Here is a 20,316-nt window from a genome sequence, read left to right on the forward strand (position 1 = left end):
GTCCTCCAATTTATTATCACCCCCTCCAGCTCTTTCTAGGAGAAATTCCATGTATTCTGTAACATCAGGACGTTCCAGAGGTAGTTCGGCTTCTGGTCATTTGGGAAGTCTTGTTTCATCTCCTCGTCTTGTGAACACTTTCCAAAAACTGACCGAACAACGAAAAACTCTCAAGAATGATCCAACCTTTGATAATCACTTGTTTGAGTATGAATCGAGTTTAATTTCAGACACAAAGACCAACCTAAAGCCCTACGTATATGGAAACGGAAGCAATGATGAAGAAGCTCAGCAACCACCAGAAGAACAACTTGGGCAATTAGGAAAGGAATATGCTACAGGAATGGATCCTAAATCTGTCATGTTACTGTGTGACTTGAAAAGAAATGGTAAAAAGATTGGAAATTTGTTGGATGATATGGAGCGAACGAAGCGAGAAAAACACAATTCAGATAATCACTCTTTGGTTGCGAGCACACATGACACAAGTATTAAGAGTAAGGTGGAGAGGACCATGCAAATGATTAAAAGCTCACTTGAACAATTGAACCATGGAAAATCGAAAAAGAAACAACAGACAAAACCCAACAATAAGGTCACTCCATAATGAATTACAGGCCCTCAAGTAAGACATTTGTAACTATTAATACAACAAAGTGTAAAATATTAAATATTTGTCGAAATTTCCATTCTGTTGCAACCTGACAGATTTTTGTGAAAACAAAAAAATGAGTGAAAGAGAACGGCTTCATCAAAATCCCATCGACCAAACCTCGGGAAGTGTCCAGTCGGTAGAGCTCTCCCCTGAAGAAGTGAAGAAGCGTCGTCAACAATTATTCACTCGAATTTTATACATTATTCTGGGACTTATGATTACAGGAATTATCACTGTCGTGATTGCTGTTTTAATTCTCACCTATGAAGAAAAAATCATCAAGAGATCCATCGTATTCAATGACGTGTTCAACGGAACCTTTGCAACAGAATCACTAGATGCTACTTGGTCCAAGAATCCAAGCAAAGAAAATTTCTATTACTATTGGAAAGTGAGAAATAATACTGCCACTTCGGAAACGAATGGTAACACACGAGCAAATGTTTTGACCCATACTTTTGAGAATATGGCCACTGTCAGATCCTTTAAAGCTGCAACGAATGGAGTTGGTATTACACCACAATGTGATATCATGAAATTTGATGCCAGCACAAAGACTGAAAGCGTTTTTCTCTCTTCGGAGACGCTCACTTCCAACAAAATTTACTGTTTCACCTCGTTTTTGATTCAAGCGGAAGAACGTTTTGTTTCTTTTGAAATGGACGTGGAACATGTTTGGCGTCACTCTAGTCTCAGTACATTTATTGTTTTGGATACCATTACAAAGAAGGTCACCAGTCTTTCGAATCCACAAGCGCCAAAGCAAACCATTATGAAATGGTGTAATCCTTCGGATGCAAGTGCAAGCTCAAATCAAGTGGTTGCTGCTTTTGTACAAGATAACAACATCTTTATTCACACATTTGATGCGAATAGTGGTGAAACCAAGGTACTAAAACCAATCACAACAGATGGTTCTTTTGAATTGATTTTCAACGGTGTTGCTGATTGGGTCTATGAAGAGGAAGTTATTGCAGGAGTGGATACATTCTTCTTCTCACCAGATTGTTCAAAGATTACCTATCTAAAATTGAACGATACTCAAGTTCCATTAATTCAACTTCCTGAATATATCATTAGCAATACCAATGCTGAATATTTAGAAGTTAGAATTCCAACACCAGGTGATCACAATCCAATTCCATCGGTTCATGTTTATGATTTGAGTACTGATACTACCTCTCAGGTGGATATTGGCCAAATCCCTTATCCTATCAATATTGAAGATGAAAATTATGTCTATGACTTAATGTGGGCGTCGAATACTCAAGTAGCTGTTGTTCGTGTGAACAGACGTCAAAATCAAAAAGATATTTTACTTGGTGATGTGACACAAGTATCTACACAAGGTATTATTCCCACTCGTATTGTTCATACTGTCAACACAGATCGATGGATTCAATATGCTCAAGGTTCAACCTACTTTATTCCTCAAACTACCTATTTTGTTGACATTGTTCCAAACCTTGATCATTATCACCTTGCGCTTTATGATCATTCCAAACCTACAAATAACACTTTTGTGAGATATTTGACGAGTGGAGATTTTGATGTCACTCAAGTCTATCGAACCTATTCTCAAAATGTTAACCATGTCTATTTCCAAACAACAGTTGATTCAAACGGCATTCAAAGACAAATATTTGGTACCACTCTCGATGGAAAGATTACATTACTAAGCAAGAACAGTTCAACCGATTCTGGTTCTTTCTTTGATGCATCATTTAGTGTGAATGGAAATTATGCAATTTTGAATTATGGAGGCCCACAGTATCCGTTTTCCACCTTGTACTCTGTTTCTTCACTCATTGCAAGTACTGCGAATTCTGGATACAATGTTAGCGAAAATTCAGATCTCAAACAAACAGTAGAAACTGAATTGTTAATGCCAAAAGTGAAGATTACTCAAGTTCAAAATGACAATGGAGACAAATTGAATGTTCTCATTATTTATCCACCTCAATGGAATGCAGAAAATGACGTCAAATATCCTTCTGTTATTTACAGTTACAATGGTCCAGGTTCACAACTTGTCAATTACAATTGGAGATCCATGCACAATTCATTCTCCCTTTATTTGGCTTCAATTGGTTTTATTGTAGTAACAGTGGATGGTAGAGGCACAGGTTACCGAGGAGTTAATTTCATGACTCAAACCTATTTAAATTTGGGATATTATGAAGTAGTGGACCAAATTGCTGTTGCCAAATATCTCAGCAGCTTGTCCTATGTCGATAGTGCAAAGATTGCAATTTGGGGATGGTCTTACGGAGGCTATCTTTCATCCAAGACTCTAACATTCTCTGAGAATAACACTAATACTGAAACTCTTCCATTTAAGGCAGCATTGAGTGTTGCTCCTGTGACGGATTGGAGATACTATGACACTGCCTACACTGAAAGATACATGTTGTGGCCATCCGTTAATCCAGCTGGATACAAGAAAAGTAGCGTGTTGAATCAAGTTCAAGATCCAAAATGTCCGCTATTACCAACAAAACTTTCCAACGGAGACGTTGCACAATCATCAAAGAAATTCTCCCTTGCTTTTGGCTCACGAGATGACAACGTACATCCGATTAACAGTTTTAATTTAATGTCTCTCTTGCAAGACAAATTGGTTCAATTCGATTTAATGGTCTACACGAATAAGGACCACTCGATTGACAACAGACGTCATATTTACAGATACCTTACTGATCATTTAGTTACGAATATCAAGTAATTTGGTTCTCAATAGAGTTGTTTTCTCATGATGGTACATATATCCAACAAATGAAGCATTATTTATTATATAATGTTGTTGTTGTTGTTGTTGTGCTTCGGGCAAGCCCAAAAAAATATGAACAACGCAAATAATTCAACAGCGGAAGCCACCACAGTAAAAATCGTTGTTGTGGGTAAGTAAGGCTTTTTGAGGTTTTCAGTTGTGTTTCATGGAAGGGCTCTCACGAACATTCGGTATAATGTCCTTTGGAATCCCACCAATCCCATCTGCTGGTTACACAATAACTCTCAAATTGTTAGGCGATGGAAATGTTGGAAAGACCTGCTTGTTGATTGTATATGCTGGAAAGGAATTTATGAATGATTATGTTCCAACAGTATTTGACAATTATGTAAGTGGCTCAGAGCACTCTTCTTCGGAATCTCAACAAACGTTGTTGATGAAAATTCAATTGCTTGCTTTTAAATCATTTGATGACTTGTATTTCAACGAACTAAACCCTCTCAATATGTAGGGTTGTACTGTTTATGTAGATCAAAAGCCTGTAAATCTTACTCTATGGGATACAGGTATGTGGTTATTTTGTTGATTCTCGAATTCCGAATGATGTAATGAAAACCAGCCGGCCAGGAAGATTATGATAGATTAAGGTAAGACAGTTTCATGACTTGGTATGATGACGTTATGATATTCACTTGGAACATCGCTCACAACAATATCATTGTGATGAATCAGACCCTTGTCATATCCAGACACCAATGTATTCTTACTGTGCTTTTCCCTTGTTCAGTACTCGAGCTTTGTTAACGCCAAACTGAAATGGTTCACTGAAATTTCAAAACATTGTCCTTCAGCACATGTCATGTTGGTCGGTACCAAGCTTGATTTGAGAAATGATTTGAACTATGTAAAGAATATGGAAGCTCGAGGCGATCCAGAGGAACGAGTGGTCACATACAAGGAAGGTCTCCAGTTATCAGAGGAATTGGACTGTGCAGGATTTGTTGAATGCTCAGCCAAAACCAAACAAGGCTTGAAGAAGGTCTTTGATGAGGCCATTCGAGTGAGCTTGTATGGAAGAGTTTCTAAAAAGAAGAAGAATGGAAAAAACTTGTGCTTGTTGTTGTAGAGGAGTTGAATGACATTGGCCTATTGTAAAACACCTAATAAAACAAAAATAGCGTTCACAAACTTCAAAAAAAATGGATGATGAAGGAGATTTTGGTTATGGCTCTATGAGCATGAGCTCGAGTGATTTTCAAAATCTTGCCAGTGATCAGGAGAGAATCAACAGTCTCAACGAATTGTGTACCTTCTTGTGTATTGGTTTGGAGGATTTTATTGCCGGTTTCGATGTATATGGCTGGTCAAGTGTGTTGACTCCGATTTTACAGGATAGACTTTCCGAAGTGAAACGAATTGAGCAAGAAGTCAACAGCGGAAATCTAGAGGATGTGTCATCATTGCAAGGAAAATGGAATGACTCGAGAGAAATCATTACATTAATTTTGAGAGCTCTCGGCTCCATACTAGACTTGGTTCCACGAAGTTGTCCAACTGTGTTGAGTTATAATCCCATTCCAGTCATGTTAGACCTGTTACAAATATTTTCTGATCATCAACGATCCAAAGGTGAGAGCAGTTCCACTGATAGTACATTACTGGAAGCATCGGACCAAAATATTGATGCAAGACCACTCTCAAAAGAATTGTTTGGAGATTTGGTGAATGAAGGCATGTTAGAAGAAATTTTAAAATGTTTTGACAAGATTAGTATTGAAGAACCTACAGCATTGTTGAATGCAAAAACCAATACTGATGATGTAAATGATCAAAGCAGTGACACCAATACGAGCACAACAACAGCGAAATCAAAGAAAAAATTGACATCGATGAAAAATGTAGGGTTTCTGAGCGTTTTACTTGGATGTTTAGATAGTCCTCAAATGGGAATTAGAATCAAACTTTCTGCTCTAAAAACTATTTGTAACTTGTTTAGAAAGATGCGTGTGAAGGAAGACTTTCCAATTTTCATAGAGCAAGCAGGCTCTTTGGATGCTTTGATTAGACAAATTAGAAATGTTTCTGGACATGCAACTCTTTCAAATGCAAGCGGTGACATTAACAGTACACGTCAATCTCTAGAAATGTTCGAAATTATTTGTCATTGCTTTGCCTACATACTCGAAAGAAGTAGATTCCAGAAAGGAAAATTATCAGACACTTCCGAGAAGAAACAAACAAAACGAAAAGCTTCCAAATCTGTATCAGCCACCTCTTCGTCATCCGATTCCTCCGAGAGTATTATGGAACAAGTAGCAAAGAGAGTTGCAAACCGGTCCATGCTTTCCAACATGGTTGAGAAATTGAACGATGCATCAAACATAGTCTCCGTTTCATCATGTAAAATTTCTCAGTACATTTTGAACACACTTTCTCTCTATTGCGATGCATCCCCAGAAGTCACAAATAATTTATTGAATCCCTCAGTTTCGGCAACCACCACAACTGCAAAAACTTTCATGGCAATTCTTAAAAAGTGGATTGATCCTCAACAGCAAGAATTAATGTTCTCCACAAGTGAAAAGTCGAGCCATGATTTTTCCCTATTACAAGATTGTATCTTACATTTACTCAATAGCTTGTTTCCTGAAGTCGAGGATCATGAAAGTTGTGGTACTATACCCATTTATATTTATGGAAATAATAAGTATTATTGGGAAGATGATTATCACAATATGAATGAATATGATGAAAATGCCAATATGGAGCTAGAAAAACATTACCGATCTGGAAATGTTGAAACTCCATTCAATTTAATGGTCATTGGAAGAAGTTATAGAATAGATCTCATGGAAATGAAACAGCAAGGTGGAGTCACCAGAAACATTAAGAGAAATCCTCTGCCCTTCTCCTTCTCAAGAGATGTTTGTATTGAAATCAAAGAAGATCCAACAAAACACCATGCACAATCTCCAACCACTCCACCATCATCGAACGAAGAGAGTACAGAATCAAGCAAGGGCTTCTTTAAGAGATTTTTCAAGAAACAAAAAACAAGTGGCTCAGCCAGTTCTCCTCAACAAGAATCCCAATCTCCATCCACCCCTCAATTTAGAAGAAGAATATCTAGCATGATCGGGAGCAGTACAAAGCCAACAATTACCAAAACCAAAGAAAAATATTCAAAAGCAGGAGCCTTTTCTAAATTGCCATCATCTGATCAAATCAAAATCAGTGCATTTGCATTGCAAGAATTATTGGAACCTCTCATAGCCTTATCCACCAATGAGTTTTATAGAAAAGATTGCGTGAGTCTGATTTGTAAGCTGATTTACACTTGCCTCAAGTCATCGAATGAAACAAATATCCAAGATAATACAATCTTATGGAGATCAGTAGCCAAATTCGCCATCAAAACTTTGAATCAATGCCTTTCTGTAGAGAGCTCTTCATCATTATCGAGCATTGAGAGTCTTTTAGATAGTCAACATCAAGATGAGAGTATCACTGCTCCTGCTTATTTGAACGTATCGGTTCATGATTTTAATACTATGAGCAAATTTGATGTGGTTGTTATTTCGAACTGCTTGAAAATGATGCAACTTGTTCTCTCACATTTACCTTCTGACCACGCAAGTTTGAAGAGTATTTTCGTTCGTGAAGGAATGTTATCTACCTTTAATAATATCAGTTCCATGTCTAAGGATGGTATGAATGAATTGGAGCAAAGTGCTTTTAAAGTGATTCATGATAGCTCTCAATACATTTTGAATACCTTCTTCAAGGATCAAATTCACACCACAAACCATCACACAGAAGAAGAGATTCAGTTAGAAAATTTATGCCAACAGTTACATACATTGGACGCCAAAATTTTACAAGACATGCTTCCCTTGTTTAGCTCAGGCTCGAATATTTCAGCATTCCAATTTCAGAAATGTGGCTTTACGACGACTTTTGTGAAAAGTCTTTTACAAACCCCTATTCATCAACAAGATACAGTCATTGCAGAGTTTGGAAAGCTTTTATCACAAAATGCATCAACGTACTCCAATCTGATCGATTTGAGCCATTCCTTGCTTGAAAAATTGGCTGAAAAATTTTTCAAGTTTACTGACAATCCCTTCTCAGAAAGCACGATCAAGAAATTTGGAAATACTATCTACTTGAACATTTCATGTCTTGATGCCAAGCAAAAAGGTGCTTGGAAAAATTCCGATATTCAAGCTGAACCACTGGTCACTATCAGAAGTCTTGAAAGTTTTATCAAAAAGCAAGCACAAACGAACTCGGACATTGAAATATATCTTGACGGAAAGCCATGTACCGATCCATCTCTTACTTATTTTGAGTCAAAACTTCGTACCATGAAAGATCATACTCTCATCACTGTGAACGAATCACTTACCTCTGAGTTTTTCAATTTATCAAGTCATGATGTCAAGTACAAGATTATCGATCCAAAAGAAAAGCTTGAAAAGTTCTTGGAACACAAGCGAAGCGCCAAACATACATTACCCGAAAATTTCTTTACGCAAACTTCTTACAACATGCATCAATTGTTGAGATGGATTGAGCAATTTAGTCTTGAAATGAGCAACGCATTGGACAAGTCAGAAGCAGCTTCTCATCTCATCAACTGTTTAATATTTTTGAAGATTCTTTATACCCTTAATGAGAATCAAACAGTGAATACTGTGTCCTTCCAAAATATGCAGCTCTCAAGCAAATTTATCATGCAGCAACAATCATCGCAATTTTTTGGAATACTAGTAGCCATTACTACACATTCGATTCCATCATGGATGTATGTCTTAACTAGATATTGCGGATTTCTGCTTCCCTTCTCAACCAGAAGAAACTTTTTCACAAAATGGAGTGGTGCTACATTGTACGCCTCTCAGCTGTTACAGACACATTGCAATGCAACAGGTGTGTCAAGCGAAACGAGAATTGGCAGGAAGAAGATGGAGCGTGTGAAAATTGTAGATCGAGAAAATATTATTTCACAAACATTGACAGAAATTCAACCTCTCCATTATCCAAGTAAATATACGCTAGAGTTTGAATATGAAAGTGAGGCTGGTATTGGATTAGGTCCAACCTTAGCCTACTACGATTTAGTATCTAAACAATTACAAAAGAAGGCAAACAATCTTTGGATGGATGAATCAGAAGAAGGAGAGTTTGTTAGGTGCTCCTTTGGAATTTTCCCACAGTTGAGACAAGATAGGTCCGCTCTCTCTGAATCGAAACGAAAATTATATGTTTTAGTGGGGTCTCTGATTGCAAAAGGATTAGAGGATGGCCGTCTTTTAGATATGGAATGCAATTTACCCATGCTAGAATTGTTGACCAATCCGGTGAAAGATCAACTCTCGCTTTTTGATTATGCTCAAATTCAACCTCTTATTTATAACTCTTTACAACATGTCATTACTTTCAGGAATAAGAAACAAACATGTAATGCAGAAGAAAATAACGATGAATGGAAGAAACTTTCAAATGATATTGAACAATTATGTTTGCAATTCCAATTTGGTAACTACAATTTAGTGGAGAATGGAATGGATGAGGATGTAACCATTCATAATATTGAAAAATATTGTGATGATCTATCTCGTTATCTTTGTAAGGAGGGAATTGAAGAGCAATTGTGGTGTATCGAATATGGCTTGGGTGAAGTATTATCATTCAGACATGGAATCTCAAGCTTGCAATGCTTTACACCAGAAGAGCTTTGTACGCTTATTAGAGGATGTGACGAATTATGGAACAATCGAGAAACTCTTGTTCAATGCATTCAATGTTCACATGGATACAACTTGGAGTCTGATACCATCAAATTTTTGATTGATTGGTTGCTTCAGTTGAACGCAAGCGATCAGCGATTGTTTTTACAATTCTCAACGGGAAGTAGTCGTGTACCTGTGGGCGGCTTGAAGTCCTTGCATCCCAAGCTAACAGTAGTGAAAAAGACAGTCGAGAACCCAGATAATGAGTTACCCACTTGCAATACCTGCTTCCATTATTTGAAGCTTCCTGCATACTCATCATTCGAAGTGCTGAAAGCCAAGATGAGTGTAGCCATTCAAATGGGAGGAGGTAGCTTTGATTTATCATGAGACGATGATAAGCATCGTATTTTTTTTCTCACAAATAGCTCAGAAACTCAATTACATAACCTTAACAAGTTTTAGAAGATTGCATTAGCATCACAAGTTTGATAAATAGAATTTGATTGTTATTGTAGTTTGCTGCTGCTGCTGTCAAAATTACTCCGCCACTTTCAGCTTGTTCGTTCCATAACCCTTCAACAAGCTCATATTTCTTTCGAACTTTTCCTTAATATTTTTATCTCTGTTCAATTCTTGGATGAAACTGTCTTGTTTCATCATGTTTCGTCGTACTCGACAAATCAAATGTAAACTTTCTCGTCCAATCTCCTTGGCATACATTTTTCCAATTTCTCTTTTCGAATAGACCATCTCTTGTTCTTCATCATCTGATGCTTCGTCATCGTCGTTTATGACTCGAGAGGATCCTCTGTGCTTTGATTTATGTTGAGCAGCATCAGATAATAACGCACTGTCATAAATAGAGGTTGGTGAAACCTTTCTCATTTCATCCAGTTGAGAGAAAACCATCTTTTTGCACTCTTCCAGCTCTTGCTTTGGTCTCTTCTCTTCATATTCAATTAATTTACTTTCAAAAGCAGGATCTTGCTTAATTAAGGTTCGAGTGCTATTCATTTTCTGAAAAGTGTCCAACAATCGAACCGAATTCATCGACTTCAAGACATGACTCTTGACATGCCCTTCATCACCATTCGTAGAGCTCATTCGAGAGCTTTTTTTTCGCATGGACGCTAGTTCTTCTAATTGCTGATGAGGTGAATTCAAAGGTGAAGAACAAGATGTTGTCGAGGAGGAAGAATTTGCTGGTGACGCAACAAGTTTTGGAGGTATATGATCAGGCGATTTCAAAGTTTCAAAAGAGTCCTCTCTCTGTAAGGCATGAGAAGGTCGTTTGTTAATATCTGGTAAGAGTTGATTCAATGGAGGAGCAACAGTCAGACTGACATGTGGTTCCAACGAATGATCCAAATGACCATCCTTATAATGAGAGTTTTCATCTTCTTGATGTAATGACTTGTGATGAAAGGTACAAGTTGTCGGTTGATTCATCATTCCAGACGCGTGGTTTGAAAAGCCTCCTTTCAGTTTTACATCATGTGTTTCCATCTTATCTTCTTGAATTGAGGATCGGAGAGATGAAGAAGCCTTTGATTTGTTGTTGTTGTTATTATTTCTTATAGAAGTTGCCGATGATGAAGGCTTGTTATTATTCTGCTGTTGTTTCTGATGCAAACCGGTTTTCTTATTCCTTCCGGAAGATGATCCAAACAAGAATAATGTCATGATGATGATAATTCTGAATATTCCGATGACGTGATTAGAGAATAGCAGCACACTATTGCAGTACTCATACAGAGCTTTGATGATTTTAATTTTCAAAGGAATTATCTCTCATGACAGCACGTGAAATAACAACACGACACTATCGGGCATCAAGGATAGTCCATAGTTGTTGTGAAAAGTACACACATCTTAATGAATGTACCTGACCTCTCTGTAATAACCATCCGAGATTGGAGATAATGGTCATCACGAAGAAAATGTTCTCAAAAAAGAAAACATTTTTTTAAATAATTATTTTCAAAATTCCCATCGTGCATCATTAAAATTTATTGATCTTTTGACATCGTTCCAACGAACCAAGTATCCAAGTAGCACAGTTGAATAAAGCACACTTTTAATCTCATTGTCCAATTCAACCAAAGTTGATTGTTAAAAAAAATGTTAAAAAAGAATTTTCACCGTTTCTTTGGACGTATCCTCGACACGCACAATGATCATCATGGTTCCTTCTCTCCCTCACAAATTTTTTCATCATCATTCACCCATTCGAAACCTTTTAAAACATATTCAAAAAACAATTTATTTCAACATAAAGGTTCCGAAAATGAATTACAACATGACCACACTCCTTCCGAAATGCATTTAAATAATAATATGAATCATTCCAATCATTTAAATTATTCTTCAAGTAACTCTCAACATGATGATTCGAATATTTTCTCTTCATCAACACTGGATAACAAAAATTCATCCATCACCACAAGTAAGAAAAATCTCATTGGACTCACATTGCAAGAACTCATAGATACACTTTCCGAAAGTATTCCCTCTATCACACCACACAAAGCCACTCGAATTTTTTCACACATGTACACACAGGGTCAAACAAGTTTTCATGACATGAAAGTGACCATTACGAAACGAGAAATGGACGAACTGTCAGAAAAATTTGAAATTCGGTATCCCATGAGTGTATGTGCAGAAACTATTAGCTCTCTCGATAAAACTAGAAAATATTTATTTGATTTGCATGAAGATGAGAGAAAAGTAGAAGGAGTGGTCATGCATTTTCCAGAAAAGGAAAGAATTACCATGTGTGTGTCGAGTCAAGTTGGATGCAGTATGAATTGTAGTTTTTGTCATACTGGATCTCAGAAATTAGAACGAAATTTGACAGCGGCTGAAATTGTGGGTCAAGTCATGCTTGCAAAACAAAAGTATCATAACTTTCCTCTTCATGCTTACTCGTTGCCAATTCAGACAGAGAAGGATCGAGAGAAGAGAAGGAATTATAATGAAAATGCTGTTTCAAATGTGATATCAGTACCTGATCAAATGGAGAGAATTACACATATTGTTTTTATGGGTCAAGGAGAACCATTGTAAGTTTTTCATTATTCCTTTTTAGAGTATCAATTTTTCACACAACTTGTTGTGAATGCACATTTTAATATTATTTAATATTATTTAATATTATTTTTAAATTAAAATACAAATACAAAACTCGCAATCAGATACAATCACAAGAATGTTTTTAAGGCTGTGAAAATTCTTAATGAACAACACGGACTCAACATTTCTCGAAAACGTATTGGAATTTCTACATGTGGCGTTGTGCCCATCATGAGACGTGTCGTGACAGAACTCGGTGTCGATTTATTAATTTCTCTTCATGCCACCTACAATGATTTACGCGATGTTTTAGTTCCTATTAACAAGACCTATCCATTGGAACATTTATTTGAAACTCTTCGAGAAATGATTCTAAATAAGGAACTCGATCGAAAAGTGACTTTTGAATATGTCATGCTTCGTGGTGTGAATGATTCAATTTCTGAAGCTCATCGACTGGTGGAATTGGTCAAAGGTATAACATGTGCCTTTCATTTGATTGAATTTAATACATGGCCTGGTGCTCCCTATGAATGTTCGACATCAGAGACGATTGATGCATTTGGAGCAGTTCTGAGAAATGCAGGTATTCGAACTGGTGTGAGAAGATCGAAAGGAAAAGACATTCAAGCTGCGTGTGGACAATTGAAAACTTCAGAATTTGTGAAAAGTAGAAGGGCTGAACAGTTAAGAAGAGTCTCAGCTCAACTGTAAAATAAGTTTGGCACACACAAATGTCAAAGTGAGTTGTTACACTATTCGCACCACGGTTCACAATCATAGATCTATAGATCGGTAATTCTGATGCATACACCTCTCCATTAAATGGAATGAGATTTAATGAACGATCATGCATTAGAAGGCAATTCAAGTTGTTTAATTACGAACAAATCAGAACACCAATACATAAAAAAATGATCGATTCTGCTGAACACCAATGCTCACAACAATCAAGTTGTTGTTTATTTCATAGTGTTGTCCCATGGAGACAATTCCAAGATATGCAATACATGGATAATTATCCAAGAATTTCCCAAACATATTCCAACAACACAGCTCTTCACATTATGTGTAAAATCAAATTCCAATGATACGAGGGAGGAAAGAAAATGGCCCTTGAAATTATATTCTCATCCGAACTTCAAATCTTTACATTGCTCAAAAATCATGTTCTCCATGTTGGTACATTCGTTGGGAAGTCTTTTTTGGAAATACTCACAATGATATTTCTGTCCCTCATTCAAGTTCTTGCATTCAAAAAACAAATGAATTCCAATCTCCTCCAAAAAATCAAGAAATTCAATTCTTGATTGTTGGTCATAGTGGATTTGATGACGAGAAATACGGCTCAATATTATCTCATGATCAAAAGAATTCAAATTCTAGAGAATTTGGATGAGAGTGAACGTTATGCAGTGGCTTCAGACAATCAGCAAGAACTTTGCCCTAAAATGTTGAATCAATTGCAAAAGCATGTGGACTGTCGAAGAATTCATCTACAATTTTCTTACCCTTCGTTTTACCATGGAATGAATGGATATGCCCATGACATTGTCATCAATAAGGTCAAGATGCATTACTGGATTTCATCCAACACAAAAACAGCCATAGAATGCGTGAAAATGATTGTAGATGTATTGGTGGTGGACAATGGAATGTAGTGCATGAATATTATCATTATTCTATGGAAATATGGATGGTCGTGTAAGGAGTAATTTGCGTTAAAATTTCATACAAATCTTCTCTTGCAAGGGCAATACATCCACTCGTAGGACCATTATTTGTGATGTGCATAAATATTGCACTTCCCTTTCCAAGTATTATTGGATTGTCATTGTAACCCAATACCAACACAATATCATACAAATCATCATCTCTCCATAATTTTTCATGGCTTGACGGAATTGGCAATCTCACCAATCGATTGTAGTGAATTTCATCAAACATATCATCACACCAACCATACTCTTGTTTCATTTCAATCATGGGTATGCCTGTAATTTTTGAAATCAAAGACGAATTTTCGTGGGTGTGTGCTTTTTCTCTGACTTTGTTATTATCATCATAATTATTATTATTTGATAAATGTAAACATTTCACCTTGTCAGGCCGATAAAAACCCATCCGAATACAGAAATCACCAACAGGTGTAATGCCATCTCCTTCCATGATTTTATGTCCAATTCCATTTCTTCCTACATGACAGGTGTATTCCTTGTTGTTGAATGTAAGAATGCCTTGTTGAGGCTTGAGAGGCGAATACGGCCGAATACGAATCTGCGGATCGATGGTCATGTTTCAAAATATTTTTTTCATGTTGAAGAATAACGAGAACAACATCATCACAGGAGGAGAGATACCCGAATTTTCATTTGTAACACATTCCAACAAGTATTGTCAGTTGAAGTTGCTTACAGTCGAGCTTTTACAGAATGCTTAGTACAAGATTTATTAAGGACCAAAAAAATATCATCTCTAATCGAAATGCAAGAACAGGTTTTTTCCGATGAAGAACGAGAGCAGAGAAGGCTTGAACTAATGGACCGCTTCAGCAACAAGGTGTATTTACCTAAACCAACGAATTTTGATTCAATGAATCCATGGATGCAGCATGTATTTTTGGCCGGAGTATCTTCTTCAGACGACCTTAACAAATACAGGTCTTGGAGGAAAAAGCCTTGCCCTCGTCCGTTGGACGAAAATGAGCCGTTGGAAAAAAGAGTGAACCAGACGATGAACGTGATTGAGAAACTTGTTTCAATTGTCCAAAGTGAAAAGTTGATGAAACAAGCTGAATCAGACAAAATGAGGGCTTTTTTGATAAATGAGGCGGATAATAACATGAACAAGAAGAAAAACGGAATGAAACATCCAAAGAAAAGTAAGAACAAAAAGCGTGGAAAAGTACGTTCAACCACAAATCCGGTCCAAACATCAACAACAAACCCTGATGCTTCTCAAAAAGCAAGTGTAAATAACACTCCCTCAAGCTGTCCTTTAACAAGCAAAGACGTTCAAGAAGGCAAACCATATTCAAGCCTTGATGGAAAAACATTTTTGGTAGAGCAAAGCAACGAAAGCGAAGAAGGAGAGGAAGACAATCAAGCAATTGATTACCAGGACATTTCAAATCAAAATGAAGCGGAAGAACCTCCTCTTTTTACCAATGCTGTAGTTGGTTCAGAATATCATGATTTAAAGTCTCTGATGTTGTTGAAATTTGATGAATTAGAGAACAAGATTATCACATTAGGGAACAAGATTGATAATGTTCACAACACGTTAGAGAAAAAGATTGATAATGTTCAAAATACATTGGAGAAAAAGATTGATAATGTTCAAAACACGTTAGAGAAAAGGATGGACATCATTCAAAACAAAGTTGATCGTCTTGTAGGAGCCAATTATGAAAACTATATTAGACTCAACATCATTCGCAAATTTGACATTCCATTCCAAAAATTCTTCAGTCCTTTAAAATTGTCGAAAATAGACTATGGTTTGGAGTTTCATAATGCACAGGTTGAACTAGAGAAGAGAAACTGGAACGACAAAGTAACTCTTTTCACTGATCTGCTCTCAAGTGATCCACCATCTGTTCAATTTAATTTTGTTGCAGAGAAAGAAGATGAAAATATAATCATTGAGGCAACCGTGCAAAATATCACTAAAGAGGAAGTGTGGAAGAAAAAGTTTCTCCAATTGGAACGTCAACTCACTTTCTATCAGCATTGCAAGAAAACATCTGTACACAGAGCAGTTTTAATTTCTCCATGGGATTGGACAGAGGAAGATTTTGCAAAGTGTGTTAACAAATTGAAAACCATGATTCCATTATTAGCAGCACTGTATAGTCAGAACAAATTTTGCTATGATCAAATGAATGACTATCATGACATTTAGATTATCGTTTGTCCCAAATGGCTTTGGAGAATATCATCTAGACAATTAATTACTTAATAAATTGTCACCTCATTCAATCCTCTAATCAATTCAAAATGTACAGTACAGACTGTTCTGTGAGTACAACGATTCTGCAGCCTTCATAGTGTCCAATGCATAAATTGTATCGTTCCCCTCTCCCCCATGAGAGCATGTGAAGTACCAAAATTTTTTCACTTGATCATATTTTGAACTTGCAAATCTTGTTTTACAATAAAGGAGTGAGTGGGAAATTGACACATTATATGAACAATGATATTCCGTAAATTATGAACTATTTTGACAATCTCAAAGATTGAAATCAAGTAAAACATGATACAATTTCTCATATCCAACTCTTGTCGAGCATCCACTGCCATACGCTCAAATAAATTTGGCTTTTTCAAATTTCTAATCACTCGACGCATGGCCTTTACAGTAAATTCTGAAAACCGAGCTCTTAAAATCGTGTCATTCTCAACAGAGAGCGTTGTATTGACTCGTGAACAAACTTGAATAATCTCGAGCGCAATATTTTCTCCTTCTCGATCAACATCCGTCCATAACAATCATTGACTCGCTTTTCGAGCCTCGTTTTCAAGATTCTGTATATATAATTTCTAAATTTCGTTCTGGAATGATACGAGGCCGAATTATTAACACACTCGGATCATGTAAATTCCAAGATCTCGGCCGACACATAACACTTTGAAAGCCATTTTTTTTGTAAATAAAATTCATCATAGTTTGTTGGTGTGTCATTTTAATTTTGTAAAGAGCCATAACATTTCAACATCCCAACCACAATCCCAAGAAAGAGAGTAAAAAGAAGGGCCCGATATATATCTTTGCGAAATTAAGAGTGACACAGAGCGCGTTTAACTCCAGCTAAAATTTGCAGGCCATGTGTCATTTTAATTTTGTAAAGTCATATATTAGATGAAAGTTTTATGTGACACAACGTTCTTGTCAACCCCTGCATTGTAAAAGTCTGGGTTGGGCTGCAAATTTGAATTGCAAAAACATGGCAGTGCCCTAAAAAAATTCTGCTACATCATCATGAGGCTTTGAACCATCTTTCAACCGCTGCCTCCTGTGCACCAACACACCTTCTTCCTTCCATGAAGGAAATCATATATTCGGTGATGAAATGACAATTATTGCAGAGAACAAACCCAGGATGTGATGGTCATGTCATGATGATAACCGCTCGATGGCTGCAAACATTTGTTGGCGTATTTGGACAAGTTAGCCTTCGTTGATGAAGGCTTGTTGTTGGAATAACACCACACGTAGTCATCAGCCTTATCCTCTTTATCTTTTTAAAAGATAACTTGGCCAGCACTTTCGGTTTGTTTTATGCACACTTCTCTGAAGAAAGAGAATTGTCGTTTCTCATCGGGTCTTTGTACAAACGTCTTCAACAACATTGTTGGGTTAAATAAATCCCAATATACAGATTAGCAACATGTAAGTAATGAGTGTTGTAGTCATTAATTTACATGATAAATCCGATAAATTAATTACCTTTTTAACCTTCAAACCCCATAGAACACCACATTGTTCCTTTGTCAACACAACCTTTGTTGGAGTGTTCCATGATTGAGCAAGTATTCACTTGTCTTGCTTCGTCGTACACTCTCTTTTGTTAATTTTGAATTGTTTCCTTGGTAATATTTCTGTTCAGACGGAGACTGACCTTCTTCTCCATAATATTATGGATTGTCTTACCTCTTCCAACATAGCTTGGATGAATGGGTCCCTTCGTTGTTCTTTTAGAGGGGCATTCTCTGGTCTAGAGATCCAAGCTGTTGAGGAAGAGATGGAGGAGCCAGTCCTGAGCAGGATTTCTCTCGGTGAGACAAGGAAACAGTTTGAAAGATTTACACGCGTGTCATCTTTGTTCCTCCTCTCCACACAGCCAATTCCAACACCAATTCATCTCTTGGATTTATTGACAACGATACGCCGAACAATCGTTAGAGTTTCAACACTGGTATTTTGACCTATCATGAGTAGCCAAATTTATGAAATAATTGTTTTATTGCTTTTGAATTGGAATATATATATATACACAAACATTGGCTTGGTAGGATACACATGAATTGGGCAAACTGCATCAAAGAATTCATGCAAGGTCTTCGTTCCTGCACAACAACACACTCATGACAACAACCTCAAAAGCAAAGCCAAAAAAGCAAAGCCGTTCAACAACATGAAGTGATGGCGTGTGTGAATACCAATCAAGCACGTGTCTTTTGGTTTCGGATATGGTCCTTACACGAGAGAGGATGGAGTGCATTGTTGCTGTTTTCAAGAGCAAAACCTTTGCAAGTTTCATGAGAGAGTAGCCAACTTGTGCACCGGCCAACCTCTCAAAGGGAAGAAGGGCTGTGCCTCCACAACTCTTGTTGTAGAGGCTTTCTTGAAGGGAAAGCTTGTTGCTGAGCGGAGAGAAAACGAATGAAAGTCTGCACGGAACCAGCAAATTCACAGTGTAGTGATTAGAAATTTAAGCAACCACACACAACGGGCAATGTATGATGCGCAAACCTTTTCATCCTTTCTCATAATTGAGAGTAGATTTATGGGAGAGCGCACTGGCATGCAAGTATGTACGTTGTGAGTGTTCACAAAAAGGACGATTGAGACAAGTTCAACTTGACGACCTCAAACGCGCCTCTCTCTTCAGCCAAGATTTCTCCAAGCAGTTCTCTTTTTCCCTTTTTCCCTTTTTCAAATAGATGGTGTGTGCCTACACATCATCAAAATCATCGACCATCTCTTCATCAAAATCATTTTCATAGTCTTGGTAATGCACATTAGCATTCTTTGGATTGGAATAGAAATAATCTTCTTCGTCATATTGATCTCCAACCATCATGCCTTCACGTTCATCATCCTCGAGCGTACTCGCTTTACTTTTTCCATAGGCTGTAAAGAAAACGAGGCGCTTGAGCTTGCGATTCACAAAGAAGTAATTCCAAGTCCACAACTTGGAGCCACCCAGACTCAACGGATCAGCAAATGGATCATCCAAATTCTGGTCCGGCACATAGCTGTAAACTTCGCAATGATTCAAGTCAATAATTTCATTGATGGTTGACCACAGAGAACTGAATTGTTCATTCTCATACAAATCATGAAGAGAATTATTTATGGTGAAGATGGCATCTTGGAGATTGAGTTTGACGAAGAATTCTGGTTTGACATTTCTAAAGTCATAATCAGGGAATGAGTTATTGAGAGTAGCAATCAAGTCAACAAATGTTTGGCGTTTCTCCTCTCCAAATGGGTCATCGTTGAATTGCGTCGTCAGGTCATAGAAAGCAGGAGGACTCAACGCAGGTGGAGACAAAATATCGATTTGTTGCTTGGGTGAGATGGCAATAGCTTTGGAACTGGGCATACTGATAGTTTGTGGTGATGTCGTGGAGGAATGTGAAAGCGTCGACGACGATGAATGGTTGTTGTTTGGGTGGTGATTACCATTCAAATTATGATGGTGGATGAGAGTGGCGGGAGATGCATTACTATTGTTTCTTCTCCTACTCTCAATCTCTTTCGTAAGCTTTTTGTCTTGCGAGGTTTGTTTGCCTGTTTTGAATGAAATATTCATGCATGATGATCGAAAACGGTGGTAATTTCGAAAATTTTGTATTGTGAGGATGATGTGTGAGAGGTGACAATAGGATAGCAAATATATTAGTGAATCATTGTTCATGACAAAATATGATTCGAATGATCAAGGTGATGGAAAATGCTAATATTACTTACATGAAAATACTTCGATTTTTCCATACAAATACGTGCAGCCGAGGTCAAAACCGTCGAGGAGGCAATTATAGGGCCATAATTCTTGAAATTCCATGTACTTCATTGTTGCAAATACTGTGGTGATGATGATAATAACTTGAGAGGATGTTTCGAAAGTGAATTGTTGTTGTGATGATGCAACAAGACGCACTAGCAAAGAGTTGGTAGTGAGCGAGGGGCTTGATCAAAAATCGGTTGATAAATTTTTTTTAAAAATAAAAGAGGTGATGGCCGTTACAACTTGGATTCTCAAGATTCAAGTCTGTACTCGATGTTGGGGTGACCCTTACATCTTGTGGTCGATGGTTGTGACAAAAACAACCTCAACTTTACAAGGAACGCAACCTAGTTCTAGTGCGTTTGTTTAGAATATGTGACTT

General features: G+C 37.1%; 10 protein-coding genes across 10 annotated transcripts; 7 read left to right on the plus strand and 3 right to left on the minus strand.

Moving 5' to 3' along the window:
* C9374_011679 (uncharacterized protein) lies at nucleotides 1-607 on the plus strand (the record flags this gene model as incomplete). Its single annotated transcript, XM_044687361.1, has 1 exon — nucleotides 1-607. A coding segment is annotated over one exon (607 nt), but the record flags the coding sequence as incomplete, so codon positions are not given.
* A 121-nt stretch (nucleotides 608-728) lies between these two features.
* On the plus strand, nucleotides 729-3,380 carry C9374_011680 (uncharacterized protein; the record flags this gene model as incomplete). The annotated part of the gene is made up of 1 exon (XM_044687362.1): nucleotides 729-3,380. The coding sequence occupies one exon, from the start codon at nucleotides 729-731 to the stop codon at nucleotides 3,378-3,380; it is 2,652 nt and encodes an 883-aa protein (XP_044542969.1).
* A 117-nt stretch (nucleotides 3,381-3,497) lies between these two features.
* C9374_011681 (uncharacterized protein) lies at nucleotides 3,498-4,512 on the plus strand (the record flags this gene model as incomplete). Its single annotated transcript, XM_044687363.1, has 5 exons — nucleotides 3,498-3,555; nucleotides 3,683-3,774; nucleotides 3,898-3,952; nucleotides 4,006-4,033; nucleotides 4,119-4,512. The coding sequence occupies 5 exons, from the start codon at nucleotides 3,498-3,500 to the stop codon at nucleotides 4,510-4,512; spliced, it is 627 nt and encodes a 208-aa protein (XP_044542970.1).
* Nucleotides 4,513-4,585: 73 nt separating this feature from the next.
* C9374_011682 (uncharacterized protein) lies at nucleotides 4,586-9,511 on the plus strand (the record flags this gene model as incomplete). Its single annotated transcript, XM_044687364.1, has 1 exon — nucleotides 4,586-9,511. The coding sequence occupies one exon, from the start codon at nucleotides 4,586-4,588 to the stop codon at nucleotides 9,509-9,511; it is 4,926 nt and encodes a 1,641-aa protein (XP_044542971.1).
* A 150-nt stretch (nucleotides 9,512-9,661) lies between these two features.
* On the minus strand, nucleotides 9,662-10,807 carry C9374_011683 (uncharacterized protein; the record flags this gene model as incomplete). The annotated part of the gene is made up of 1 exon (XM_044687365.1): nucleotides 9,662-10,807. One exon carries the CDS (start codon nucleotides 10,805-10,807, stop codon nucleotides 9,662-9,664), a length of 1,146 nt encoding a protein of 381 aa, XP_044542972.1.
* A 438-nt stretch (nucleotides 10,808-11,245) lies between these two features.
* Nucleotides 11,246-12,913, plus strand: C9374_011684 (uncharacterized protein; the record flags this gene model as incomplete). Its single annotated transcript, XM_044687366.1, has 2 exons — nucleotides 11,246-12,189; nucleotides 12,322-12,913. The coding sequence occupies 2 exons, from the start codon at nucleotides 11,246-11,248 to the stop codon at nucleotides 12,911-12,913; spliced, it is 1,536 nt and encodes a 511-aa protein (XP_044542973.1).
* Nucleotides 12,914-13,530: 617 nt separating this feature from the next.
* C9374_011685 (uncharacterized protein) lies at nucleotides 13,531-13,860 on the plus strand (the record flags this gene model as incomplete). Its single annotated transcript, XM_044687367.1, has 1 exon — nucleotides 13,531-13,860. One exon carries the CDS (start codon nucleotides 13,531-13,533, stop codon nucleotides 13,858-13,860), a length of 330 nt encoding a protein of 109 aa, XP_044542974.1.
* Nucleotides 13,861-13,876: 16 nt separating this feature from the next.
* On the minus strand, nucleotides 13,877-14,494 carry C9374_011686 (uncharacterized protein; the record flags this gene model as incomplete). Its single annotated transcript, XM_044687368.1, has 1 exon — nucleotides 13,877-14,494. The coding sequence occupies one exon, from the start codon at nucleotides 14,492-14,494 to the stop codon at nucleotides 13,877-13,879; it is 618 nt and encodes a 205-aa protein (XP_044542975.1).
* A 189-nt stretch (nucleotides 14,495-14,683) lies between these two features.
* On the plus strand, nucleotides 14,684-16,102 carry C9374_011687 (uncharacterized protein; the record flags this gene model as incomplete). Its single annotated transcript, XM_044687369.1, has 1 exon — nucleotides 14,684-16,102. One exon carries the CDS (start codon nucleotides 14,684-14,686, stop codon nucleotides 16,100-16,102), a length of 1,419 nt encoding a protein of 472 aa, XP_044542976.1.
* Nucleotides 16,103-18,875: 2,773 nt separating this feature from the next.
* Nucleotides 18,876-20,000, minus strand: C9374_011688 (uncharacterized protein; the record flags this gene model as incomplete). The annotated part of the gene is made up of 2 exons (XM_044687370.1): nucleotides 18,876-19,717; nucleotides 19,898-20,000. The coding sequence occupies 2 exons, from the start codon at nucleotides 19,998-20,000 to the stop codon at nucleotides 18,876-18,878; spliced, it is 945 nt and encodes a 314-aa protein (XP_044542977.1).
* Between the last annotated feature and the right edge of the window lie 316 nt (nucleotides 20,001-20,316).

Source organism: Naegleria lovaniensis (genome assembly GCF_003324165.1).
Source record: "Naegleria lovaniensis strain ATCC 30569 chromosome Unknown tig050, whole genome shotgun sequence".
Classification (NCBI taxonomy): domain Eukaryota; phylum Heterolobosea; class Eutetramitea; order Acrasida; family Naegleriidae; genus Naegleria; species Naegleria lovaniensis.